Source organism: Platalea leucorodia (assembly GCF_965183815.1).
Source record: "Platalea leucorodia genome assembly, chromosome: 8".
Taxonomy (NCBI): Eukaryota; Metazoa; Chordata; class Aves; order Pelecaniformes; family Threskiornithidae; genus Platalea; species Platalea leucorodia.
The window spans coordinates 10,779,275-10,807,256 of NC_138830.1; the positions used below are offsets into that span (position 1 = coordinate 10,779,275).

General features: G+C 41.2%; 2 protein-coding genes across 3 annotated transcripts in view; one reads left to right on the top strand and one right to left on the bottom strand.

Annotated features, from left to right (window-relative positions):
* HLTF (helicase like transcription factor) overlaps positions 1-7,813 on the top strand; it is a 29,067-nt gene extending 21,254 nt beyond the window's left edge. The window contains exons 21-24 of the mRNA XM_082320279.1: positions 855-967; positions 1,259-1,439; positions 4,433-4,513; positions 5,215-7,813. Coding sequence (XP_082176405.1) covers positions 855-967; positions 1,259-1,439; positions 4,433-4,513; positions 5,215-5,367 — 528 coding nt within the window. The 3' untranslated portion in view covers positions 5,368-7,813. The remainder of the gene's footprint in view (positions 1-854; positions 968-1,258; positions 1,440-4,432; positions 4,514-5,214) is intronic.
* An 8-nt stretch (positions 7,814-7,821) lies between these two features.
* On the bottom strand, positions 7,822-24,820 carry GYG1 (glycogenin 1). Of its 2 annotated transcripts, XM_082320280.1 has the most exons (7): positions 24,750-24,820; positions 21,365-21,500; positions 19,302-19,476; positions 18,727-18,889; positions 14,743-14,869; positions 11,322-11,541; positions 7,822-10,384 (listed from the first exon to the last, which is right to left on the bottom strand). In XM_082320280.1, exons 1-7 carry the CDS (start codon positions 24,754-24,756, stop codon positions 10,214-10,216), a joined length of 999 nt encoding a protein of 332 aa, XP_082176406.1. In that variant the 5' UTR covers positions 24,757-24,820; the 3' UTR covers positions 7,822-10,213. The 2 variants fall into 2 exon arrangements, with proteins under 2 accessions (XP_082176406.1, XP_082176407.1); XM_082320281.1 differs by lacking the exons at positions 21,365-21,500; positions 24,750-24,820 and adding an exon at positions 20,724-20,857.
* Positions 24,821-27,982: the final 3,162 nt, after the last annotated feature.

Sequence of the window (27,982 nt, forward strand, 5' to 3'; positions counted from 1 at the left end):
CTCGCCTTAATTGTGCATTCGCTGCCAAAAATTAAATCTTCCTGCTTTTACTTTGGCCTGTTTGTTTTGAGATTGCTTTTCTGAAACATTAAATTTTTAATTTTAATTTGTAATGAAGTTATTGTTTTTCAAAAGTTGGTTATAAATTTATTCCCTAAAAATCTTTCTGTGGAGACCTAAGAACTAATTTAGGACTAAATTTTTTTTTTATTTTTTTTTTTTCTTTTTTACCTGGTGCAGTTACTTGCATTCTCTAGTTAGTGGTTCTTTACCTCATCATAGTTAAACCTTACATGAGAAAACTGGCAATGTTCTTTTGCCTCAGATGCAAGTCCTTGCTCCTTTTGTTCTCACGTTGGTCCTAGAAGTGCTTCTGGTGCCTCCTTTTCCTCTGTCATACCTAGCCAAGGGTCTTGCATAGCTTGCTGGAACGTTCCTTGGGGAAGCCTCTCTCGCTTCCTGAGTATCGCTACAGTAAAGCACTGGCCTTGTGGCTGTCCCTTGCTTAAGCCTTACTTTTCAGAGTTCCAGTACTCTATTCCTTTTTTCCATATGCCCTGGAGGTCGGGGACTTGTTGACTCCTGGCAGTGGGAAGTATGTCTGGAAAAGGGGTTTGTGAATCCTCTTCCCCAAAGCACCATCAATCACCCTGTAGTTTGTGACCGTTAAAAGTGTTCAACCATTAGTTTCCTTTGCAAACTGAAAGAAACCCTACCCACAGAATTCAAGATGAGTTCGTTTAAAAGGTATTAGTGAACAGTGATTTCTCAATTGATGTGAACTTTATCAAAGCACCTGTAGGATTGGAATCTAACCAAGTCAGAATAAGCTGCATGTCTTCATTGGATTTCAGATAAATGCTCTCATGCATGCTTTGATAGAACTACGGAGGGATAATCCAGCTGCTAAGTGTCTCGTCGTTTCTCAGTTCACAACTTTCCTGTCACTGATAGAAAATCCCTTGAAGTAAGTAGAACTACTGTCATTTTTAATAAACATGTGCTTCTATGGTGTTTTAGAAAGATTTCTCGAAGAATATAGTATCCTTTTGATTTTTAGAACTTTAGAAGAGGAACAAATTACTTAGTATAGTGGAATAAAGCCATGAATCTCATTCTTGTTATTTTTAATGTATCACCTGTTAAATGCAGGATTTTAAACATGCATTTCAAAGTAGAGGTCAGGATTTTAATGTATTTATTCCTTGTAGTCACAGAAAATGTGTTCTTACATTGAACATTTTTACTTTCTCTTCAGAGAATCAGGGTTTGTCTTTACTCGTTTGGATGGGTCAATGGCACAGAAGAAAAGAGTAGAAGCAATTCAGTGTTTCCAAAGCAGCCAAGCAGGATCCCCAACTGTAATGCTTTTGTCTCTGAAAGCAGGTGGAGTTGGATTAAATCTGACAGCAGCTTCCCGAGTGTTTTTAATGGATCCTGTGAGTAATGGGTTGTTCATAATGATCTGGCTTAATCTAGGTGAAGCTCCTTTGGTGTTTTCCTAAGAGGTAGAAGGAAAACCCCTCTGAGAATGAACGACACTGATGACTATCTGCTAAAGGGCAAATAGGGCTTTTCTTCATTTGTTTCCCTGGCATGTTTTTGTTTTAACACAATATTTTTGTGCTGTCCATTTATTTACTGTCAATGGAAAGAATGCTAGTAGTGCTGTTAACAATGCGGTGTGACACCTTAGTGTTGCATTTGATGTGGGTTCCTTCTTTATTTAAATTTATAATTATTAATTATTATATAAAATAATTTATTTTGTATAATTTATTTTATTTTCTTTATTTCTTTCTCTTTCTTTCTGAATGTGGTTTTCTGTTTGTTCCATTTAATAACTTCAAAAGCCATAAAGTGGAATTTCAGGAACAAGTTTTTTTTGTTTGTTTGTTTTACACTGCTCTAGTCTCTTCTGTTATTTTTGTGAATTCATTTATAAAGACATTAGTCTGAGGTTACTTTTTGTGGTTGTAGGAGACTGACAAAGATGGTAATACCAAAATTTAGGAAGTTTTTTCCTTTCATTAAAGCACTCAGGAATGCAAAATTATTTGTAAGGAATAAAAATGTAAATTACATTTATTGATAGCAAAATGGTATTCTTAACAAAATTTGTTCATGTCTTATTGTGTCATTGTACAAACCCACAGTTTTTCTGTTCACTTCCTCCCTTCCCCACTATTTACTCCTCTGCTCTGATGTCCTAATTTCTTGGCAGTTGGAAACTGAGACAAATTCTGCAGTTTGTGCACTTGAAAACAAAACCAAAGTAAATGAAAATAATAGTGTAGCTTTGGACTTGGGCATCTGCTAACACCAATAGTAAAGAAAAAGTACTAGTTTGGACATTAGGTTAGTGATAAGAACAGTATGAAGACAAAAGCTATTTACTTAATAAACTAAAGGAATTAAATATGAGTGAAGATATGGAGAAGTTGCCTTGGAAAAAGGTTTTTAATGAATTGCGATACATCTTCATAAGTATTGTTTCTGTATGTGTCGCATTGAATAGTTCGGTTGGAAGGGACCTACACCATTGTCTAGTCCAACTGCCTTTTTTTTTTTTTTTTAACCATTCTCTGAATAAGAAAACTTGTGGAAAGTCCAAGAGAATTTTCATTTTCTGTGAAGATAATTAATGAGGTATAATGCATCCACTGTCGTGTGGCAAGCAGTTGTAAGAAGATAAGCTAAACATTGTTAACACTGAGTCATCTACAGTAAATAGTTCTACCTCACAAACCAGAGCCAAATATAATTGCAGCCGTTATACACCACCGAACAACTTCTCCTCATCTTGCTGGTAACCATCCCAAGGGGCAGTGGTTGACTACTTGTATTTGATGAAGGGGCAGTGGGATCACGTGATCTCTTGTGATCTCACTTTTGAACATTCAGTGCCGAATGAGATTTGGTCATGCGTTAGCATTCCTTGAAGTGAATTGGCGGCAATAATAGGATTTAAGAAGCAGAAATACCTCTGGAGCCAGTGGAGTAGCCATTTTTTCTACTCAAATTCTGTGGATTTGTTGTAGAACTGTAGCTTGGAGGCCTGCATTCTTTTTCTGAGAGGTGTTATGCCACAGTGCAAGGGAGGAATATTTATCCAACATCCAACCATAGGCTACTTTCTCCCCCCCCCCCCCTCCCTTTTTTTAATTGTTTGTTTGTTTGTTTGTTTATATACAATCATATCTGCTGAATTCTCACCTTTAGGAAGAAATACGAAGCTTTAATGTGAGAGCATCACAAGTATACAGATGTTTCTCTGAGGCTTGAGTTTCTTCAAATTTTTCCATGTAAAATATAGTATCCTTTGCATGAAGAATGAGAGTAGTACACTTTTGGTCCTCCTCGACTACAGCAAAGATAGAATGGAACATGCTTGTGCATGTTTGGGCTGGGTCTTTCCTCAAGACATCATCTTGTTTGTACAGTCAGATTAGTATTACAATGGTTTGCCGTACGTAGCTTGCCAGGAATGTTCCATTTTGCAGTGACAGATACATCATTTGTTGCACTTCTGCTCCCTACCTTAGATTGGAGAAACAAGGCTTGTTTGGCTTTTATCTTGCAGCTTGATGCTGTAAGTGTATTTAGGCATCAGAGGTTCTTAGAATCTAAAATGAATTTTCTGTGCTAGCCTAATGCTGGTTTTTCCCCCTTGTATAGAAAGGAGTCATGAAGAAGAGTTCCTAGAGAACTTTCAGTATGTGGGTGATCATGGCAACGTGAGCCCATTGCACGAGACCTGCTTATCACAGACAGAACATTATTACATTTTAGGTAGATGTAAATATCCATTCTGTAAGAACTAGTAGTACTATACCTTTAGATAGAAGAAACATGCTGGAGAAATGCAGAGCACAGACTTGGCATTTCACAAATCCTCATATTTAGTGTTACATCCTAAGCATAAGTAGGAACAGCTACACTGACATTTTGTGTTCAGCAAGTTTCTTGTTTACCTAACTTGGTAATTATTGCATATACTAATGGAAGTATACATGGGCTTTCTTAACAGTCAGGGCACTTAGTCTACTGATAAATAACTGCCTGTGTTCAGCTGGTTTAGATTTTGCTATCAGGAAAAGGGTACTGAGGCAGTTAGTATATGCAGTGTTTATTTCAGAATTAAAATGATAACAAGATTGTTTTGATGTCTCCTAGACTCCTGACAAACTTAGGTTTTTTTAAAGCATTTACCTGAAGTTCCTGCTTGTTATGAATATATAACCACAAGTTCTCAAAGTTTTCTTCATTGTGGGATACTTAAGGAGTGAGACATTAGGTTGGGAGTAATTAATCTGCAAGCAATATTTTTTCAAGAGCTGATGGTACAATAACTTCTTTTGCAACTCCATGTGCATCTTACCGTGTATTTTGAAGGGAAGTTATTTAACTTGTTCATTGTTGTTACTGATAGGCTTGGAACCCTGCTGCAGAAGACCAGTGTTTCGACAGGTGTCACAGGCTGGGTCAGAAGCATAATGTTGTTATTACTAAGGTGAGTTGAGAGATGATCTGTTTGAACAGTTTTCTGGTTCTGACTAAATAAATTATTTTCCAAAAAGCTTTATTGTATTTTTAAAAGGACTGGGATATTGTATGTCTCACCAGTAAACTTAAATTGTGATTTTTGAAGTGTGGGCTTTGGATTGTACGATTTTATAAATGTAACCTATTTCCTGTGAAATAATAACTTTAGAAATTAGATGTCCCTGTTGAGCTATTTGGAGTGACTAAGATGGGCTAGTATTGCTGTTGCCTGGCCTGGCTATTACAGTTTATTTTCTTGAAGGTATGTAGAATGCTTTTGCTTTTGTCATAGCAGCTTGTTTAGCTGCAGAAGAGCAGCTGGTCTGTCTCATTAATACCCAGTCACAAAATTATTACTGGGGAAACTGAAGACAGGTTCTCTTCTAATATAAGTAGCAAAGAAGAGAGAGATTTTTTTCAAGAAGTGTTTTAAAAAAAAGGCAAAGAAATTAAAATGCCAAACCTTTTTCTCCAACTGCTTTATAACCCTTCCCTCTTGTGTTTTCTTTACAAAGTAATAATTAAATAATGTAACCATACTTTAGGGTACTGAGCTTTTTAACTTTTTTCCCCAAAGTACCTAAATTTCTCATCCTAAACTTTTACTTAAAAAAAAAAAAAAGAGAATCCCTTCATTTCTTTTATATTGGGGCTTTTTTTATATTTCAGTTCATTGTGAAGGATTCAGTGGAAGAAAACATGCTGAAAATTCAGAAAAAGAAGAGGGAACTTGCAGCAGGAGCCTTTGCTACCAAAAAGCCTTCAGCAAGTGAAGTAAAACAAACCAAAATTAATGAAATTAAGGCTCTAATTGACTTATAGCTTGAAACTGTGGTATTTTGAGTAAATAATCTATTTTAATATTTTAGTTAATATTGCTCTTCAAGTTACATGTATCATGCTAACTTTTAGTTTTGCTGTCTTTGTGGTCAAAACATAAATGCTTCAAATAAATTATAAAAACTAATTTGCTCCTAAATGTTAATTTAGAAATGCACAAACTTGTTTTGCATTCCTGAAATCTTTTCCAAGTGTTCATTTCTTCAAAATGTTACTTATTATGTACAATGCTTAAGAATACATAAAAATCCCTCAAAACAGAAAGGTTTATTCATGCATTCTAACTTGCAAGAATTTAATCTCTCTTTAGAGGTGAAGAGGTAACAAAAGGTAAATGTGTGTTTTGTCCTTTAGACATGAAGAAATGAATTAGCTTCATGTTTCCTGATAGCCAAACAGGTCATCTGGATTGTTTGTTTCAGAATAAGTGGTCAGTGATCACTTCATAAGGAGCTCTTACTTTTGCAGACTATGTTCAAAGATGGTAATTCAAAATCTAAAAATATTTTTGTACTATTTCTGAATAATACACAGGTGCAGCAGGGAGTTCCTTTGTTGATTACTTCCCAGGAGCTAGTGAAAATCAAGTACTTAAATTTGTAAAACACTTTCTTTTAATATTTTACTTCCCTTAAAGAGAATTCTACTGATTTTTGTAAAAGTAAAGGTTTTGTGACTTGGATAAAATGCTAGAATCATAGGCTTGTATTGATAACACACTTTCTAATAATTTCTGTACACGCTTGGAACAATACCACTGTGCTATATGCGAAGTAGAATACGAGCCACTCACTTGTCAGTGAATCAGCCCTTGCAAAATAAATTAAACAGAACAAATTATTTTAATAGGTGCCAGCTTTCTAACAGTTTTCTTGCACTGCTAAGTGCTTTTCCAGTCCCATACGTACGTCTTAATGGAATGCTGATCTGCGTGTGTCCTGATTTAGGAGGAAGAATTTGGTAAACTACTCATGTTTGTGTATCGCAAAGTAATAAATAACACTGAAAAATCTCAGTTGGATGTTAGTTGAATATTCTTGTCTGTTCCTTCTGTCTCTTTCCATTTGATTCTGGTCTTCTGTTACATGTTTTCTTAACACTATGCTGCCTTCCCTGTAATGCTCAGGCTTAGAATTGGAGGCAGAGATTGCTATGTTTAGGTCCTGTTTAGATTCTATGTTTAGATTTAGGAAGTGTATTTGGCAGCAGAGAAGTGGAATCTGATTTGCTTCTAATGCCTTTCACCTTTTCTTATGTCTTAGAATACCAGCCAGCTGATTATAAGATGAATTGCAAACATAGGAAATGGAAAAGGACTGAGAAATAAAGGGAAGATGTCTGATATTTGGAGAAACAGTGAGCCAATGGAAGGAGTGAGAAAGGAATTCAGAATATGTAACCTAACAAGCTGATGCAGTTTTTGGGGAGCCAGCATCTTAGCTATGGAGATAAGTGTGTTTTAAGTCTGTTAGAGAAAGAATTAAAAAGACATGAATGTCAAAAGACAGCATGGACCCCAGTAACTGGTTGTCACTGGGAAGTTGACAAAGGAACAAGAAAACAGAGCTACACCTGATGTAATTTTTTTTTTTTTTTTGCATAAAGTTTATGTAAGTTAAACTTTCTATGGGTTTTTGTGGTTCAGATTCTAATGTTTAGAGATAAGATGGAAAAATAATTCCTGATTATGAATGAGAGATTTGGCTTTATGTCATTCTTTCCATTTTCCAAGTTAAAACTCGATGAGGAAGAGACCCATTTCAATGGCTAGTCAAGCTACAGCATTACTTGTGTTAAAATACACTGACATCGTGCAGAGTGGTTATGGTTATGAAAACAATTACTAGTATCATTTTTCCTCTACTAGATGATGCTTTCTGTGTTCCAAAGCCAAATAAAAACTTACTGGAGTTAGTATTAAGCTGTATGGCTAATTAAGGTCTCTCCCTAGAAAGCCATTAATGTATCTGAGAGAACAGTTAAAGGTCAAAGCTGAGAGCAGAAAAGTCCAGTCTGATTTGATGGAGCTGTTCAGTTTCTTGGGTGGTTAAAAACCACAGTGTTCCGGTTGTTTGGGGTTTCTTTTTGCTTTTAATGAGCTGTAAGTAGTCTTTGGCTATTGGTATTCTCTTTCTTGGAGTTCTAACGGTATGTTCCGAGGCATGTTCTAGAAATGAGAGTTTGGAATTATGAACTTAACATTTTTCATTCCAAAGACTGAGTAGTCTATCATTCTGGGTTTTTTTTGTTTTTTTTGTTTTGTTTTGTTTTTTTACCCCCTACATAAAATAAAGATGTAAATGAACAAGAAAATTTCTAAACTTTTAGAAGTTGCTCTGAGTTGTCACCATTTAAGGAACACCTTAGATTATATGCTTTTTAAAAGCAAATGGAGTCCCAATACTTGAGTCACGATCTAAGCAGGACTGTGATTCTTTTGAATAATGATGTTTTGAGTATAGTGCTTTAATTCAGTTACTGCTTTGAGTACCTACAATTTAGAGCAGAAAATTGTTTGCTGTATCAAGTGATACTATTACAAGGGATAAAAAGGGATCTCTCTTTCTGCAAATGCTGCCTGCAGTAATTATGAAGGAAATAGTGGCAGATAATGACATAAACGTCATTTTATTGAAAATAAGCTGCGTAAGAGTTTGGTATAGATGTCTTATCTTTTTGCTTTCCTGAGGCTGTGGGTAAACACTTTGTAGTATGAGTCACAGAAGCTAGGACAGAATTGTTTTATACGTTTTCTTTCTTTACTAACTATATTTAACCCAAAACATGCAGGTTTTTATCTTATTCAGCATCTCTCCTTATCTTCTTGTATTAACATAACAAAACTTAAATGCTAAACCAAATTTTCAGGTTGGTATAGTCTCCTGCTTCTACACTTTGAGTTCTCTCCAACTAAGCTTAAAAAGAAGTAACATGCCTATTCTCTAGTATGAATACAGACAAGGGGAGCAAAACTAAGCTGTTTAGCTGTCTTCAAAAGAGTATTTTACCATTTTCCACAGAGTATTTTGTGAGCATGCAGAACTCCCAATATTTGTACTTGTTGGATGAAATATACTTTTGTCACTACAGATTGTAACTAGTAATCCCTCCTGCTTTCACACAACTTCAAATTTATCTGTTTGTTAAAAAAAAAAAAAAAAACCAAAAAAAAACCAACACAGCAAAAGAAAAACCCACACAGGAAAGGGCTAGTTACAACTGGGAGTTCAGATGCTATGTACTTTTAAATAGCTACAAGCTACTTGGGTTTGGACCTCATCCTTAGCGTTTTTGCTAAATGGTGACTGAGGAATCTTAGAGCAATTAAGTAGCAAAAACAAGTTAAAACAAACTAACTAACTCTCATACCCAGATTACATCTTCTGCTTTACCAGCAAACAGTGAGAGCTTGTTGATAGTTTATTTTATCTCCAGGCTAAAAGTTTAGCACCCTCACCAGCTTCCTGCCAAAATCCTCCTTTATTAGGAAATAATGAAATAATACTTTCTTAGTGTTTCTGGAGTAGTACAGAGTATAGCTGTCAAAGACCGAACACTAAATAATTTGACTCTGTTTAGACTTTTTGCTAAAGGATGGATCTGAAACTTAGTACAGATAATGGCTAATCTCTGTCTGTCTTCATGCTTTTGTTATTGTGGTATTTTTACTGCTTTTCCATGTGTCTTAGGCTACACATTGTATTTTAAGTGTGGCAAAAAGCACTTTTTTTTACTCTCCGCACACATGGAAAGAATAGTTTTCCTAATCAGGGTAGGTACAGTTACTTAAGCAGCTATTTAGTCTTTCTTTCCCAAAATAGCATCACTGTTGTGTTTAAAAACAAGTTCACAGTGTACAGGGCTTACGTTAGGGATGATGTTTGTTTAGTCACTGAAAGAAAGATTCCCTCTTCCCAAGCTCTGTGTTGCCCATGTGAGTAGCTGCAGCAGGTACTTCCTCCACTGCCCTGTACTTGGGGCAAGCTAAGAAGGGGCCTGGCCCTCAACAGCTCCCTGGCAAATGACTGTGTACTCTGTAAATAATTACGGAACTAAAAGCTGGACACTTGCAAGTGGTAGCTAGAGTAGCATTAGCAAAGCTTAAGGGTTATACCTGTTGAATATTTTAGTTGGACTGCTTCAGAGCTCCCTCTTTTTTTTTTTTTTTTTAATTGCTCAAGAGTTTAGGGAAGCCAGAAATGCATGACAACTTTTTATTTTTGTATCAAGTGCAACATTGCAAGTAACAGATAAAACTCAGTTTACTAGTCCCGTAGTATACAGAACTGAAAAATGCATTCTGCCATGCTGTAGGCACTGTGCGTAAGAACCTGGTCAAAACTTCAGTGCAATTGTGACTGGAAGAGCAAAGCAGTGCTATTACTGTTACATCTGTATGTATCCCAGTGTCATTAATACATTTATGGTAAAGCAGAATGGCTACCACTCTAGTGTATGAGCAATCCCATGAACTAGATTTTACATCTAAAACAGCAAGCAAAGGAATCAATGCTAATCACCTAATGAGGTGAGGTAACAAACCCAGTTTCAAGGAATATGTTGAGCCAATTGATCACAACAGAAGAAAATTTAAGCTGAAAATACCTGGTTTTATCTAGTAGGGAGAATTGGAAATTGGGCAGTTACAGGTGGCCCAAGGAATTCTGCTTCCTAGCTTTTGCTCAGTCTTCATCTGTAGCACTGCAGAGGCCTTCAGCCAAGAAGTTTTTCATCAAGCTACTAGCAAGTGTAACTGACCACCATCTACACCTTTCTAGCTGTTAGTTCTGGAACAAGTCCTTGCATCACCACTGTTTGAGAGGCATTTCTATTGAAGGTAGGTATCAAGTTTCTTCTTGATGTTGTCAAAGGAATCCACTCCCATATAGTCGGCTTGGCCCTGTTCCCACCGTTCCTTGCGTTCTTCTGAAGATACAGTTGGTAATACCGGTGATGGTGCTGATACTGATATGTGGGACACTGCCTCTGTAACCTCTGCCTAAAAGGAAAGGCAGAGTAAAAATATAGAAATACTTTGCACAGCTAAAGTGAGCAACAGGCCATAGAATGGGACAACGAAGTAGATGTTCTCATGCGCAGCAGCAAGCATTGCCAATGGGCAGGGATTATGCAGCTTTCCTAGCAAAATAACAAAGCAGAGTTACAGAAGTTAGCAGGGAGGGGGGGAGAAAAAAAAAAAAGAAAAGAGAAGTTTAAGTTCTTCATACCTCTCTACAGAAGCCACAAGAGAAAGCCAGAGTATAGACCAAGCCCGATAGCTGCAAATAGTTTGTTAGAAAGATGTAAGATTAACAAGAGAGAGCACATCTTAAGAGATCAGTAACTTTGGTCTTAGAAAGGTTGAGAACTTAAACTGGCCCATGTACTAAGCTAAGACTATGAAGTCTGCGGTCAGGTGCAAGCTACTGAACTCTCTGAATGAGAGCTAGAGTTAGAAGCATTACTTTGGCTTTGGTAAGTACGGGGATTCGTCACTGCCAGTCTACGTAAGTATTCGTTCTCTAGCTACCCTAGGCTTACCTAGATTTGTTTCACCATGCAAGATCTGTATGTACATATTGCATGCTGAACTGGGGTTCTTCTGCTCGAGAACCTTATTAGCTGCAACACATTAAGAGTTAGGGCCCTTCTCTGTATATATTAAAGAAGTTCCTACAGTAGAATTTCCGGTGCGCCACTAGCTACTTACATAGTTTGCTTTAGGCAAGCAGACAGCTACATTCAAGACCACTGTAGCATGCTTCTCTAGTATTATTTATTCCAAGCTTAAAAGAGCAAAACCAAAAAACCCTGCATCCCACAAACTAAACCACACCCATGCTTTGAGTTGGACAGAGGGAAGTGAAATCAGTGGAATGGTCAAGAACCTGTCATCCAAACTTACGTAGTTTCTACAAAAATATTAATGCACATACCATGTTTACACCTGTAGGAGTTTCTTTAACAATTCCATGCTGTTCTAGTAATGGTAAAACATTAGCTGTATAGGTATCCCACCACATGTTGAGGAATTCTGGGTGAACTATTTTAGGGTCGTCCATGTTGCCTTTTATGCTTTTTGTTCTGGAGTCATATGTATAGTTCCATGGCTTCGTGCTTCCCAGGAAATGCACCACTTTAGTGTTTGCACCAAACCTGTTGGACAGAAAAAATTAGAACCTGCAGTTTGTGCAGATGTCTAGAAAACAAGAGTTTTGACTGGCAGACATTTTTTTTTTTTTTAACCTGCAGTTTCTGTAGGTGTCCAGAAAACAGAAATATGAATATATTTAGAAGGCTAAACACTAAATGATCAAACTGCCAATGCCTACTGGGACTGAAAGCACCACTATACAACAGAAAAAAATGCAAACGGAATTCTACATTACACTAGTCAGAATACAGCCAAAACCTAATGGTCTGGGCTATTTAAGTACTTACAGCCAACTCAAGTCTTTAGGTAGAGTGATGTCCATAGCTCAGGAGAGAGCAGTCTCAAGCAGCCGTTGTTGCAATCGGAACTGGTTTTAAAAGTGAAAAAGATTCTACTCCAAAGTCAGTGATCCAGACAGCTAGGCATTACAAGCATTACGTAGAGAAGGGTCAGTGTTGGAGTTACCCTTTCAGTTTACAGCCCTATAGAAAAGGATCAGTGGAAGGCCCTGCGGCAGCAGGACTCTGTCCCTGCAAAATAACAGCTTTACAGAGCCCAGGCATTTCAGAGGACTTCTGACCTTGGTGTAGGGGTCTTGCTAGACAACCAACCATTACTTTCTAAATAACCTTAGTTTAGCTATGGGTGGGTTTTGTGGTGGGGTTTTTTGTTTGTTTCTTTTTAAAACTATTTTGACTCCATTTTCAATATGGACTTCTAGCTTTGTCCCAAATGTTACCAGTATGTTCTTTTGCATTAAGAATGTAGATGAGATGCACCCCTTTTGAAGTAAAGAACCGCACACTAAAAGAGACAGAATTCATTCCATTCTTCTGTGGTTCCAGAACTAGAGTTCAGCTTGAGTCCGTTTTGTGAACAAGCAATACCAGTCTCTAGTAACAGTGACTGTCTCACCTACTTCAGTTTGCATCACATGTTAGGATTTCTTCTCAACATAACATGATTAAAACAGATATTGATACCAAACGAGTTTGTCGAACATTGTTAAGCACACCCTGGTCATTTTGACCAGGACTCAGATGTTTAAGCAGTTTTACATATGGAGACTATGCAGGTGTGTTTCAAAAACTTTAGAATATTCAAAACAAGGCAGTATGCATATGGATGGGGGGGTTGTAGTATTGTAAGATAGCCTTGACTGTATTTCAATATTCACGTTCAATGTTTTGGACACAACTGATCTCATTGCAGAATGAAAACGTATGCATGTGTGAAACAAGATCAAGGATTTGCACTAATTGCAAGAAAAAAAGAAACAACTGTCTTCAAGAGGTCAGTTCCTGGGCTTTAACTTTAAACTCCATATGCCAAGATTTGGCATAAGAGGACTACCTTATTTTTATTAGCTGTCACAGCACAGCTTAACACCTTAGGCTGCTGCTGTTCTGAGGAAACTTGTCATTGTTTAAAAATCAAGGCTGTTTAAGCTAGAGAGTGCCTAAGAAGGGTTATGTTACACTTGCTGCAAATGGAGAAGTGTATTCTTAGTATTCTGTCCACTTAAGACCTGTACAACAGTTGACAGGTGCCAAGCTTCTACAATGTTTTCATACCTGCTTTCTAGATACTTTCTAGATCTGCAATACTTTCTTTTGACATTTAAGCTCAGCTGTTAGGAAGCTTTATGTCCACACTGGCCTCAGCAACTAATCCGTCTTTCCCCATCTCCCAGAAAAGTCCTTCATCAATGTTTTGAAGTTAGAGAGCATTTGTCATGAATTGGCATTTTCCTTTGGAAAAAGGATTACTGAGACTGCTGTGAAATCTAGTCTCGCTGTACAAAGCTGCGAAAAACTTAGCTATTGATGTCAGTAGGTTTAAATTTCACTTTATTCCAACTGCTGATTATCAGGACTGTAGCTGCCGATCTAACCAAGGGAAATTGTTCCACCTATTTAGCAGGGCATTTAGGTAAAAGGGCTGCACCTCCAGCATTCTACTTGTGAAGGTCTGCTGAATTCAGTTTGGCAATTGATTCAATCGGTTAAATGGAATTTTTGTCAGAGCCCCCAAATCCAATTAGTCTTTTGTGGCAACAAGGTCATTTGCAGATTTAAGGTCATGTGACTAACAACCAGCCAGCCATGGAAAGAGGACATACTTTACAATAGATGTTAGCTTATCAAATGCTATCCAACTACTTAGTCATTCTTAGGCCTGCATATATTTCTTTAAATAAGTGTTCCACTTTTAGCATGACAGGATTTCAAATGGTATTCTGATCACAAGACATAGTTTGATCCTGAGCCAGCAACAGTCCTGCTTATGCTAGCTGCTGCTTTAGACACTAGTAACCTGATGTCATTCAGAGATCAGATTGTTTTTATGCAAGTGGTACTTTCCCTCACCCCCCCCCCCCCCCCCCCAACTTTTGCAGCTCTTAATGAGTAAGAGTTTCGGTGTAACATTTCAGCTTCCCATGCTTCCCTCCCTTCCTCCTGTGTTTATTATAACACCTTGAGTGACCCTGCCACTGACATATGGTTTATTCCCATGCCAAATCTAATACTGCTAGCTAGGGAGGATACAGTTGTTTTCCTTACTCAGGAAACATGCGGTGGTACGGTGGTTGGCTGTAGTCTTTGTGCCATCTTGCTATTACTTAAGGAACTGTCCGAGATCTAGGAAAACCGTTGGCAGAGAATTCTAGCTTTATAAAAAGTCTTTGGTCACCATGTTTATTTGAATGGTATAGGCTGATCAGATGAACTGTAACTACTGGTTGTTAAATACCCCAAGTAATTTGAGTGAGGAAAGGGCAAGCTAGCTAGGTGGGAACAATACCACCAGTGACATGCCGAAGTCCAGCTGATTCAAGAGTTACTGCCTTTGGTTAGAGCTCTAACAGACAGTATCCCATACTGGAGTAGTGGTTCTTCCTTTTGCAAGTGACTTGTCAAATGTGCTTACTCTAAATCAACTTCAGTGTTACCACCAGGGATGAGTGGTTTAAGCTACAGATACAGCTTGCTTTCTGCATTTATCATGAGATGATTCAGTTAACTAGTATTAATGCAACTTTTTTTTTTTTTTTAAAGAGTGGAAACTATTATACCTTCTTTTAGTGAGAATAATGGTCTCCCTTTAGAATAACTGTGTAAGTTCACATTGTGCCTGCTCGTTCTGCTACAAGAAATTAGTTTATGTAAGCTCTGAAAGTTGTCTTAGAATTTTGAACTTACGCTTTAAATGCTGGAAGGTAGGAATATACGGAAGTGCTGCTCAAGTTATAAATAAATGGTAGATGTTTGCTCATGTCTGTTGTTGCCCAGCTGCTGAAGAAGGTGTTTAATAACCCCTGATCTGCACCTGAAAGAGAAAGCGTTAATAGGCTGTAAGCATCAGATAGCTGTTTCAGGATCTTTTTCAATCACTTCACTAATTAAGAGTTGGTAATGCAGTTGTCATGTCCAGTAGGAGTCTGGCACAGAGCACTAGCGTTCTGCTTGTGAAAAACCCTGTAAACCTTGCAGCCTTTGGAAATCCAAAAAATGCAGAGAATGAAAAAGGTAGTATGTGTGGGGTTGGTTACTTTTGCTAAAAGATAGGAAGCTGCTCCCAAAGCCTGCCATTCAGGTTTTTTACAGCTTAAGTTGAAGCTGTATAAGGCAGCAAAAAACAGGACTTGACAATTGAGTACTGTTCAGCTTCAGGAAGGCTGTAGCTCAGAAGATCAAGTGCCAACAATTAGTTTTATTACTTAAGCTTACAGATGTGTGACCAACATCTCAACACCAGAGTTAGGGTATCAGTGGTCCGTTAGACCTGCAGCCCTGGATGCATCTACCTACACTGTGATATAAGGGAAGACCATTCAGTTTTGGTGACAACTCTAGTAAAACTTCATCAAATCCCTTAAAAGGCAATAGGCGTTCCTAGTTCTGTACTAAAAAGCTGCTGACTAACCCCTGAGTGAGGGCAACAATCTAAGTTATGGCCAGACCTACTGTGCTGGGAGGGGTCACATCTTAGTTTGCAAGTAGAGGTAGTGACGAGGTCAAATGAGTCTGAAGTTGTTTGGTATGTCAGTAGTAAAGCAGCTAAAAAAAAAAAGCACCTCTGGCCCAAAGCAGACCAGTATATAAGCAGCAACTGGGAAGTAAAACCTACTTATTTATATCCATTCATTCTTTATTGCAGTGAATATACTTAGTCTTTAAGTGCTAATAGTTCCTCTTATGAAGGAGATTGAAGGGAGTCCCTCAGCTTTCATTTGCTGTCTCCCCTTCACTTGTAACTGCATTCACAAGTAGCATTGCTAAAGAGTAGGTGAATGGATAGCTTAGTTAGAAAAGAGACAATGTTTTACTTTAATTTTCTAAAGCACTCAGTCTCTGCAGACTCAGGAAAGGGTTGTTGTTTTTTTTTTAATTACCTCTGATTACATTTAGGGCAGTACTAAGGTTTACACCCTCACTGCTGTTTGAGCAGAATTTTCTTTTTGCAACTGAAGTATCTAGACACTGGGCATGAACTTAGATGTACAGACAGTCCACTGACAAATATAAATTCTAAAGTATCCTGTTACAGCTGTCAGCATACATGCAGATTGCAGAGTGAGAAATTGCCTAGAGACTCAGCCCAGTAATTTCAAACCTCTGACTTGCTTCTCAGCCCATGAAGGAGGGAAAGCACTTTTGAAGAAGTTGTGTCCATCACAAGCGAACAGAGTCAAAGAAACCAGACAAGTCCTCTGGTCTTTACTCAGCCATGTTTCATTTTAACTTCTAACTTAATGCTGTGTTAAGAATGCATATGTTAACAGTAAGATCATCTATAAGAAAAGAAAGTCTGGGATGCCCTCTCAGAACAGCTCATAACTAAGGGGCAGCAACAATGTATTTAACCTATTCTACAGGACTTTCTCTCACTTGGATTGTTTTTCATACTCTGCTTTTTTCCAGATTTGCATGTATTTGTGCCAAAGCAGCCACTGAAAGCAGCATTTAGCTGTCCTAGTTCAGACTTCAACAGTAATCTTGTTGTAGGAACTGGACCTTAGACATAAGGTGAAAGAATCAGGCAGTGGTTACATTAGCTACATATCTACAGATACAGTCTTGCTGCATTATATCTTTATATGTAAAAGCAACCATTTTAGATCCCAGTCTAAACAGCCAGAGGATTGTTGAAGCAATAGCAATGTTCTTAAGGTATCAGTACTACCAGATTTCTTTTAAAACCAAACTTTTTTTCCCCCTCCACTACTTTTAGATGGTATGTAGAACTACTGCATGACATATTCCTCATCTAGAAAGGTGAAGTTCAAATAGACGAAGTACTCGTCTACATAAGTAGCCATCACTCTACCATTTCTGGACAACAGCATTACATAAGAGGCATCTGTCCACTGTTATAAACATGGAACACTCTGGAGAGTCTTGCATTCCCTAGTTACTACTACTGCAGATGGGGCGCTTAGAGCTTGACTTCAATTATGCATAGCTTGGTAGCTTGTTGAGTTTGCATCCCTGTGTCCTGTTAAGGACAGTGACCCTTCACAGGTGTTTCTCTTATAAAAAGTTTCCTAGGAACTTTGATTACTGTCTAGATAATTTAAGTTTAAATCCCTTTTCTCCCCACCAAGTTCATGAGCTCAGCAGCAGCTTATGCAGGTAGTATAAGTATTCGTGGTCTCATTACTCAGATCACTGCTACCATTTAATAAAAACTGAATAAATTTCAAAGCTGAAGTACAAATTACAGTTCTAGAAATTTGGTACCTAAACCACTAACCCACCATTTTTGCTGTTAAGAGCTGCAACAATTGCTTCATGTTTAGGACACTGAGGAAGTTTCACCATTGTGTGGCTTTAGCCACTTTCAAGTCAAAGTATATTGTGGAGGCAGTTCTAGTCTTTTAAAGGGCAGGGGCCTTAGATCCAGAAGATGGGGGCTGCTAGCAGCAGAGCACAAAGCTCAGAGGAGGCAATCACCAAGTCTTAGATGTTCCTTGAACTACTCAGCAGTCAGTTTGCACAAAGATGTGGGTTTGTTTGGGGTTTTTTAGTTTGTTTTTTTTTTTTTTAATGCAACAGTTCAGTACTGCTGAATTAGTAGCTGCTAGTCAATTTACACCCAACATCTGAGAGCACTCCCAGAGCTACCAACTGCTACCTTGTCAGTAGCGAGGTACAGACAGACCCTTCATTACATTGCAGTACTCATTTTCACTAGCTTATTCATATGGTAGCATTAAGCATCCAACTGTGACTAATGTTCTTTAGGAGGCCACACATAGGAGTCCACACAGTAACAGGGATTATTCTGCATACTAGGAGTGACAACTAGAATTTTTACTTTTTACAAAGTACTGAAGGGTAAGTCAACAGGCTGGCTAATTACCTTCTATTAAGAGTTCCATTTTATGGTCTTATTTATGTAATTTTCTGGAGCTTTTTCCGTTAGACTTTGTTTTGTACCACAGTAGTTACATAATGAAATTTAGTGACAGGCAACAGTGAACGCTTCATTCAGAAGCCTTTAACTACAGCAGTCTTCAAGCAATGTGTGTATTTACTGCAATGGTAATAGATTGGTAATGAGACTTACAGGACAGCAGAACTTGGCTTCTCAAGCTTAAATCTGGCACAGTGGCCAATCCCAAGTGACCTATAGTGGGAAGCAGCCAAGGCTACAGGCACTTGATATTGGGAAAAAGACGGTCACCACCCTATAATGACAGGAAGCTATCACATAGCATATGAAGACAGAGTTGCATCTTCAAATGTTTGTTTCTCTGAAGCTGCACTCAAGTTGAGCAATACTATTTTTTCCACAGCAACTTGAGTTAGCATAGAACATTCAAGCCTTGAGCGTTACGAATGCATGAAGCATAGTACTGCAGTTTCACTTGCTACTGCATGCGCTGGGCTTGCTACATCTTAAGATTCCTTGTTACACAATTCCACATTGCTAATGCTTACAGCTGCTAGTTTGGAGGCCAAACTCTTAGGTTTTTTATTTCATGAAGTCTGAAAAAAGTAATTTTACTACATATTGTAATGATAGCCTCTATTGCAAGAAGGATATAATTTTTGTGTAGTTACACCGAGTTCAGAATTCTATCATACAGAGTCCCCAGGACACATACGTAGTTACTGAGCCATCCCAACCACTATTACCGTTTTGGTCTACCTTACATTGAAATACAAATCAATACATACCATCAAAGCTGCCTTTCTCTGTGGCAAACTGTAAGAGCTGATTGTATGTTTCAATGGAAGGTCGGTAAACAAAAACTCCAGAATTAAAACAGTCAGGCCAGCCTGGATCTGGTGCTGCAGACAGCTCTTCTCTCTCAAAAAGCTCATCGATATTTGACAAAACCTAGTTGTAAAGGGGGTAAAAAACTGTTTTATGGTTTTTGGGTTAGGAATTGGGGTGTCATGTTTTAATGGATTTTGACATCCACCCTAAGACATGAAAGAAAGTTCTCATATCAATGCTCTTGTCTTATGGGAGACAATACTTTATGGAGATAGTCCCCACCGACTACGTTACAATTAATTTAGATAAAGGCACATACATTTTTAGAGTTACTAGCTCAAGTAGCAAAAAGGCCTGTATTACCCCTCCTCTTAAACAAAGACAAAAAAAACAACCAACCAACCAAACCACCAGCCCCCCTCCCCCCCAAAAATACCCAAACAACAAAACCAAAAACAACCCACAGAAAAAAAAAAATCCAACAGCGCCCATCCCAGGTCATTAAGAGGTACCATGAGACACAGCCACTTACCATCGTGTCTGCATCCATGAAAACACATTTTGAAAACTGCGTCAGTTCCCAGCAGTGAAGCTTTGTTAGTGTGACACCCAGCTCGGGTCTTTTCATTAACGCCAAGTGTGCTGTATCCCCGCTATCCAAGACATTTACCAATATGACTTCATCAAAGACTTTTTCTAGCACTCTCCTGGAGAAAGAGCCAATTGCCAAGATTTAGTTCTATTGTTATTCCAGCACCAGACCACATGACAGATTCCATAAAGAGAAGTGGAGTAACAGGGAACCTGGCAGTATTTCTTATGCCATCACTAAGTTGACTGGAACGCACAAGTACACCTGTCTGCCTCAAGGTTTCTGCTTTGTAACGGGCACATTTTGGGGAACAAAGAAGTTCATTTGGGTTTTTTTCTTCCACAAACAGGGCTTTAGTTGGCATTGCTACCGAGTCCAGTAGGTCATGGCTATGTAGTACAAACTTTCCACACAGCTTTTTTTCAGCCAGACTCTGATTTTTGGCAAGTTAACAGTCTATTTTGAGCAGGCAATTAGAAAATGGGAAGTTGTTAGAGTAGCTTGAGCAGGGCAGTAGCTGAATCCTAAAACAGCTGAAACAGAAGTTTATGCAGTAGTTATGACAACGCTGTTCTGGATTTGCAACTGTTAGGGACATCTGACTAGGCCCAGTTGCTAAAGCTTTCTTTATCCCATAACTTTTTAAAGACTCATTAATCACAGCTGTGGGTACAGCAGTGTTTTGCCCCAGTGTCATGTTCACCTAAGGGTGACACTTAAACTTTCAGACAGCGTAGTGAAATTTTGTGGCAGAGATCCAACCTTTGCTTTACCATCAGTAAAGCATTACCATGAGTTCAAGAGAGGTTAAGGAGTTCGTGCTGCTCAAAATACAAAGCATCTGTGAAGTCTCACTATTCTACAGTGTATCTTGAATGCCCAGCAATTATCAGTCCAATTTGAGCCACAGAGCTTGTAAATGAGTTTTAGAACTCTACCTTGCAAGGCTGTCTTTACACTGACCGTTTGGTATGGACAGTTGCTTCTGAACTTAGGGCACACCTAAGTGTGAAATGCAAGTTCCAGTTACACCACTAGGTAGGTAGGTATCGCTGGTCTAAGGGCATAGTACTAGCTGGCTTACACTAGCACATAAGTACATTTATGATTCATCTTAAAAGAGCACACTCACCTAATAGGCTAGAATGGATGTTTCTATATGTAGCATCTTTATATTGATAAAGCCGTTTAGCTGCCAAGAGACTCCAGGGAGAGTCACTCCATTTATTATTGAGCCACTTCTCTACTGTCTCTATAAATTGAGAGATCTTTTCAGAAGAACTTCCCCATGTAGAGAATCTTGACCTATCATCTGTAGTTCAAGTAGCTATTAAGTTAATTGGTTTTTTACCCTCCTCTTACATGTGGAAAGAGCACCCAGTCCGCTCCATACTGAGACTATTCTAGAGAGGCTGTAGGAAGCAGTTGCCTGTTAATTTCATTTGTTGGACTGTGGTGACCTCCTTAGATGCCTCTGTTGATCTGCTGATTTGACGTACTTGGTGCTACTTTAGTTCTGCTCATTTTCTTCTCTCATGATAAAATTTGAAGTGTCTGCTAGATTTCAAGAGAGCTTGCGTTACATTATCTCAATCTGGAATGCTTCTGCAAGACAAATAAATACCAGTCCCCTGCTCCCACCTCCACATGCATACATACACACAGCACTAATGAATGCACAGGCAATATCGTATTATTGGATAGTTCTAAGTAGGACTATGAAATAGCAAAGATCCAGTTGAAATACCAGTATCAAGTCACAGTTTAGTGCTCTAACTACAGAGTATTTGTTAACTCATCATATGGAAGAAAGAAAAAAAACCCAAAACAATTTAACATTTCAAGAACTTACAGAATTCCAGATAGTATAAGTTGAATTCTGCTACGCTTAGCTGTTAAGCTTCCAGAGTTTTGGAAGGTTACTGTTAAGGAATTTAACTTCCATTTTTCAACCTTGACACCAGCAGGAGCTGTGGCAGTTTGAAGTATATAAGGGACCTTACCTCATAAGATCTGAGACCTGAGGAGTTATGAGTGCCGTCAGCTTCCTTGTTGTTCTGTACTGTTGCAAGGATGAACCAAGTACCAGTGCTCCTTTCACATAGGAGTCATTTGTGGCTAGAGTCACAAAAGACTGGTCTGGAAGAAATGAACTTGGTCAAGTTAGCACGATCCACTGCTTTATTCCGAGACAGATATACTAGAAGCCTATTATTGTCAGGTAATCATGCTGTGAGACCCCTCCGATGTGCTCTTTAACTCTGCATGTTGGGCCTGCCTACGTGGCTGAAGGAAGCAGGTTACACTTGCATACCTACACTTGCTATTAGTAACTTGACACATGGCAAAATGCAGTAAAAAAACAAAATCAAGACTGTTGCAAGAGAAACCAGTTCCAGTTCACCCACAGGTTAAATAAGTCATGCCAAATATTAGAGACCATCTAAAAGGTCTAAAGAGCCTTATTTTGGCCATTAATATACTATTTTTGAGCTAAAAGTATTAGGAGTCAGTTAGCTTGCCTTTGGCCTAAAGTTAGTACAGTTTTGTAGAGTCACTCTAGGTTCAGCTCTGAACCTTGAAGCTAGGGCAGCGTAAAACTTAATGTTTCATTTTCCAATGAAAATAAGCATTGAATTAGATCTTGGACAACAGTATTAAGTTTTGCTAGCTCAGGATTTTGCAGACGAGTTGTTCTGCAACCCACAGTTACAGCTCTATCACAAGCATGCAAGATTTAAATGGGAAGTAACCAGTAACAGGATAAGCAATTTAAGACTTTGCCTGAAGAGCAAAAAGTGTTGCTGCAAAAAAGGTGAAGTTGGATTGTTACTATAATGTTCTGCTCCAGCTGTATTTCAAAAATAGATTAAGATGGATCACTTTGCCATATACTGCTTATTGAGGCCATATAATACAAGCTTTGCATTCTTTCAATCCTCACAGTGTTTTAAACTGCCAGGGTGGGACTGACAAAAGCAACCAAGTAACCTCTGAACTTCAGTTCACTGTTACCTAGCGCCATGTAGGACTCCTTTCCAAGCTCCAGCACTTTATAAAGAAGTGTGCTCTTTTCTACCAAACCACTTTTGACACCATCAACAAAATAGTTTCTTCCTAAGAATTTCAAGAGTAGGTTTTTTCACATTCAAATTTATTTCAGCAACTGCGATTTCTTTTCTTTACAGAAGTTGTTAATTAGGTTAGATCAGAGTTGAGAGTGAGGGTTCTGGGCACTTAGAGGCTTACTATCGAGTCTAGTAGCAAGATTAAAATAGTGACTGCTCTACTTTCAGAAAGATTGTTGTTTGGTACAACTCCTCAGCCCATGAGACAGTCATCATCAGTATCTTTTTAACTTAATACCATCTTAACAGCTGACAACAGAAAGGCATGTACCATAATTGTCTATAAGCTCTGCAAACCTGGTTTGCAAGCTCTACAGACCAGCTACAAAACCTTCTATTTTGCTTAGCAGCAAAACCAACTAGTCCCAAGGGATTTACATTATAGTGGTCAATTACAAAGTTCAAAAAAGCTTCTACAATGCCGGGAATAAAGATTTTTTTTTTTTCCCCCAATTCACTTTAGCTACCGATTTGTAAAAGTTCATATAATTCAGCAAATCTACAGAACAATTTTGTGTTTCTTTGAAGCTTTACAAATGGCAAGTGTGTAGCATTTTAAGTGGTGTGAACATCCTCCTCACAGGGCAGCATTTTTCATTACTTAATTTGCACATTATTCCTCAAGTACTCAATAAATAGAAGTCTGCCACGCTGTGCTGACAGACAGCTCACTAAAAATCCAGCTTAGACAAAGTGGGATTGTACTTTTCCCAACAGTATAAGACTAATTCTTAAATTGACCTTGCCACTGAAAGACTTGTCTTTTTCATTGAACTGTTAGCAGGGATACTTCTGCCACGTCTCCTCATCTTACTGAAACTGGCTATTCACATGCAAAGGTCTTAGAGAAATAAAGTCAATGTAAGGGTGGAGCAAAGGCTAAGCAGCCCCCATCACATCCCAACCGCAGCAGGAAACTTTATAACTGCTTGATAGGAGGAGGACGCTGGCAGCTTGTGGAGCACCCAAGTCAGTACACCTTTCCAAAGTTTTGAATAAACTATGCTCTATTTCGTACCTTCTCTAAAGTACATTCGGACATGTTATGTATGAGGCCATACTACAGCTTGGGCAAGACCAGTTGCTGCTTAAGATGGAAGTCACATCTGCAAGAGACTAGTCCATTCTACCCAAGCCTTGTGGTGGGTCTCCATTCCCATCCTCTCCCCCTTCTCCATTCTCTGTAAGCCTCTCCTCCACAGCAGGCGATGTTCACACAGCAGTCACCATTGTGCCTCAGACACACTGAACTATTAGTGCGGCTGCAAAAACACAGAGAGTGCGAGACAGTCGCACAGCTTCCCAATTCATTTATCCAGGCAAAACCGAGCTACTTCAGAGCCCTCTTTGGCGGCCCGGTGCCCAGGCTGGAGTACCGGTACGCAGGAGCCCCTGCGCTAGCCCCTGCGCCCTGGCAGCCCGGGCCAGGAGCAGCCTCTCCTGGGCTAGCGTGGCGAGGGGAGCAGGGCGCTTGCCCCAGATGTTTTAAAGCTTCCCCCGGAAGCGTTTTCACTCCCAGGTGTCTGCTGCTGCCCTGCTCCTTCAGTTGCCTACTCCTACACCTGATGCTGGGGTTTTTTATTTTTTAGTACAGGATTTCCTAAAGAGACGGGAGCATCTAATCAAGACGTGCGCCAGACCTCCTCCAGCCTTCCAGATCTGAAAGTGAAACCGACTCCTCTGACAGCTTCAGGTAAGGTAAGAACCGGGAACAACAACAAAAAATAATCCGGGAGAATAGAGCCAGGCATCCTTGGAGAGGTGGCGAGGAACCGCGCATTGTAAAGCATCGAAATGCAGACAACTTCCACGCTATCTGGCGTTTCGGGAAGGGCTCGGTTTTCTCCTGTGAGCCGCCGCGGCCCTAGAGAGGCCTCCCCGGACCCCCCCGCCCCATCCCGCCCGTGAGGGACGGAGCCCCGGGCCAGGCACCGGGGCAGGCGGCGCGGAGCAGGGCTGAACGGCGAGCGGCCTCCCAGACCGCAGGGAGCTGCCCGGCGGGACGCCTCCGCGCCCGGCGGCGGGGCCCCAGCCCCCCCGGCTGCGGCACCGGCTCGCCGCGGCCGCCCGCCCCTGCCAGGGACCGCCGCCTAAAAATAGGTGGTGCCGGCCCGGCCCGCCCGGCTCCCGCGCCGCGGCCGGACGGCGGCCGGGGAGCGCCCGGCGGCTGCCCCAGCGCGGCTGCCCCAGCGCGGCCCCCGCCGCCCGCGGCCGCGCGTGTCGGGCGGGCGGGCGCGGGGGTGTGGCGGCGCCCACTGACCTGCCATGGCGCCGGCTCCGCGGATCGGCTGCAGCAGGGACGGCGGCCGCGCTCCCAGCGCCGCGCCGAGGCCGCCCCTTATATAGGGGCGGGGCCAGGCGCCGCACGTTTTTGGCCGGGGCGGAGGCCCCGCCCTAAGGCGTCCCCGCGTCGGCGCGGGGCGGGGTCTCCGCCATGGCCTCCGGCGGCGGTGGCACGTCATCCCGCCTCCGGCCGCCGGTGGGCCCGGCCGGGAGCGCCTCCTGCCCCCCCGGGGCCTCCGGGGCTCAGCGGCGCTCGGCAATACTCCACGGTGGGGATGGAGGGCAGGAGCCCGCGCAGGGCGCTGCGGCTTCGGCTGGCAGCGCCGGTGGCACCGGGAGAGCGTCGCCCCTCTGGTCACCAAGCCCTGCAGGAAGGAGCAGCAAGGCCCAAAGCCACCCGCAGCTGCGGGGAGAGCGTTTGCAGCGCACGCACATGCCGGGCCCCCGCGGCCGCGCTGGGGTGGCGCGGCCGCTGGGGAGCCGTCCTCGACGCTGCCGCAAAATGGCAGCCGAGGACGGCGCTGCCACGAGGAGCGCCTTGGGCCGGCCGGTTGGGATCGCTGCCGGGCTTTGAAATGCAGCTGTTGGCACGTTACGGGCGGTTCAGCGGCGGGCGCCGCAGGGCGCTGCGGGGTGGCAGGAGGGGCCCTAGAGAAGGTGCGAAGCAAGTGCTTTCATGTGAAGACGTACAGCGTCACGCCGCTGTTAAGACAGCGTAACTGGTACTGTTGGCAACGCTTGGCGCCTCTGAGGAGCGTGTGTCAGCAGGCGGCATGAGGAGATACGCCCATGCTTAGGTATTTTCTTTACGGCTCGATATCAGTCTTTGAAGAAATTTAAGCTGTACCTTTTCGGGAATATAGGAAGGGTGCTAGTAAGTTCCTTGTGCTTTTCTTTATCACCCTGGCAAGCATGATGAGTATTAAGACTCTAGTACAGGTCCTTTGTTATTCACATGACTACCTACGTACTAGTCAAAACAGAGCAATTAATGACAAATAGTGAAGGGTATAGATACACAAGATACCCTAACTGAAGAGATGAGATAGTCCAAAGAATCACAGAATCGCAGACTGGTTGAGGTTGGAAGGGACCTCTGGGGCCCATCTGGTCCAAGCCCCCTGCTCAAGCAGGGTCACCCAGAGCCGGTTGCCCAGGACCATGTCCTGATGCCTTCTGAATATCTCCAAGATGGAGACTCCACCACCTCCCTGGGCAGCCTGTGCCGGTGCTCGGTCACCCTCACAGCGACAAAGTGTTTCCTGATGTGCAGAAGGAACCTCCCGTGTGTCACTGTGTGCCCATTGCCTCTGGTCCTGTCACTGGGCACCGCTGGGAAGAGCCTGGCTCTGTCCTCTTCATGCCCTCCCTGCAGGTGTTCATACACATTGGTGAGGTCCCCCTGAGCCTGCTCATCTGCAGGCTGAGCACTCCCAGCTCTCTCAGCCTTTGCTCATAGGCGAGATGCTTTCTTGTCCCTTCATCATCCTTGTGGCCCTTTGTTGGACTCTCTCCAGTACGTCCCTGTCTCTCTTGTACTGGGGAGCCCAGCACTGGACACAGTCCTCCAGGTGTGGCCTCACCAGTGCTGGGCAGAGGGGAAGGATCCCCTCCCTCAACCTGCTGGCAATACTTTGCCCAATGCAGCCCAGGGGACCATTCACCTTCTTTGCAGCAAGGGCCCATTGCTGGACCCTGTTCAACTCGGTGTCCACCAGGACCCCCAGGTCCTTTTCTACAATCCATTATCTTCCTCAAGACAATGACCTATACCTGCTTTTTCACCAGAATAAACTGAGGAAAGTCTGTTAGGAAGGGGATTCCTTTCTAACCTGAAATGGTAAATAGGTTTTGTCATTAAAGGATTTAAAAACTAAACCCTCAAATGCAAACTGATGAACAAAGAACATTCCACCTCCAAAGTTCCCCAATATGGGAAATTATGTTTAAGCTGAGACAATTTTTGTAGACCTGTTTTAAAATCAAATTGCTTACTTTTAAAAATACCAAAATCAGGGAAGTGCTCCTTGAGCAACAACAACAAAAAAAACCTTTTAGAGCATACCAGTAATGTATAAAACATCACATGCATAAAAATGCATAAATCATAATTATAGGCAATGCTGGTAATGTTCTATGTGAGTAGGGATTATTCATATTTTCTGGTATGTGGCCCTTTTTCAGGTAGCCATGGTTTTGACAGACTTTCTCTGTGATGGTGATGGGCATGGTTTGTGTCTGTCTCAGATGAAAGTTTTGAGAAATTTTTAGCCAGCACATTTCAGCTGCGTCTAGCTTGTTGCTTTGCCAAGTTTTTGAGAGAAAACAATAGAATAGCCACTGTTGGTGATTGCCCTCCCCCCCCCCCCCCCCGGCCCCCCCACTCCGTCCACCACCACCCCCCCTCCGTCCGGCTCCTTTGTATTATGTTAGAGTGGAGCAAAAGAGCACCATTCCTTCTGGTTTCCGTGTTAAAAACAAACAATCGAAACAAAAACCCTAGGTTTGTCAGTGTTAAGGTTGAAAGTGTGACAGAGAAATGCTGCCCCCACCCCTAGCACACACCTGTTTGCACAGGCTTGTTGGAGGTTTGTAAATGTTCCTGGCTGAACAGGCTGTAAATTCTATGGTTCCCTTGCGTGCCTGGATTGCACATACATCCGTGCCCCTATGCTGGCTGGTTACGCTCCTTTCCCCACAGCCTGGAGGGAAAAACTCACAGGAAGAACCTGCAAGATAATCGGGTGTCCCATTGGCTTCCAGATCAAATGGAAGAAAAGATTATGTGACATGAGGATAGAAGGAAAAAAGCTGGGGAAAAAAGAGAGGAATGCTTGGGACAAGCTCTCATGAGGTGAGGGCTAAAACGGGAAAGCATCTAAGCCTAGGACAAGCTGAGCAAAAAAAGAGCTTGGCCTCAATTTTGACGGAAGAGGATAAATGTAAGACCAGGTAAAAGGGATGAGGATGGGAACTAGCCAGGGAAGCTGTGTTACTTGTCAGCACACCATAGGACTTGATAAAAATCTGGTGAGGAGGAAGAAGGAATAAAGTTTGCTGGATAAAGAGACAGGCAGTATTCAGAAAGAACGGACAAAGTGCTGCAATAGCAGCTCCTTAGGTGAATACTGGCGCACTGCATTCAGTGCAAGTCCTCTGGAAAATGAGCCTGTGATCATGCAATTAAAAAACTACATCACAATGCATGTC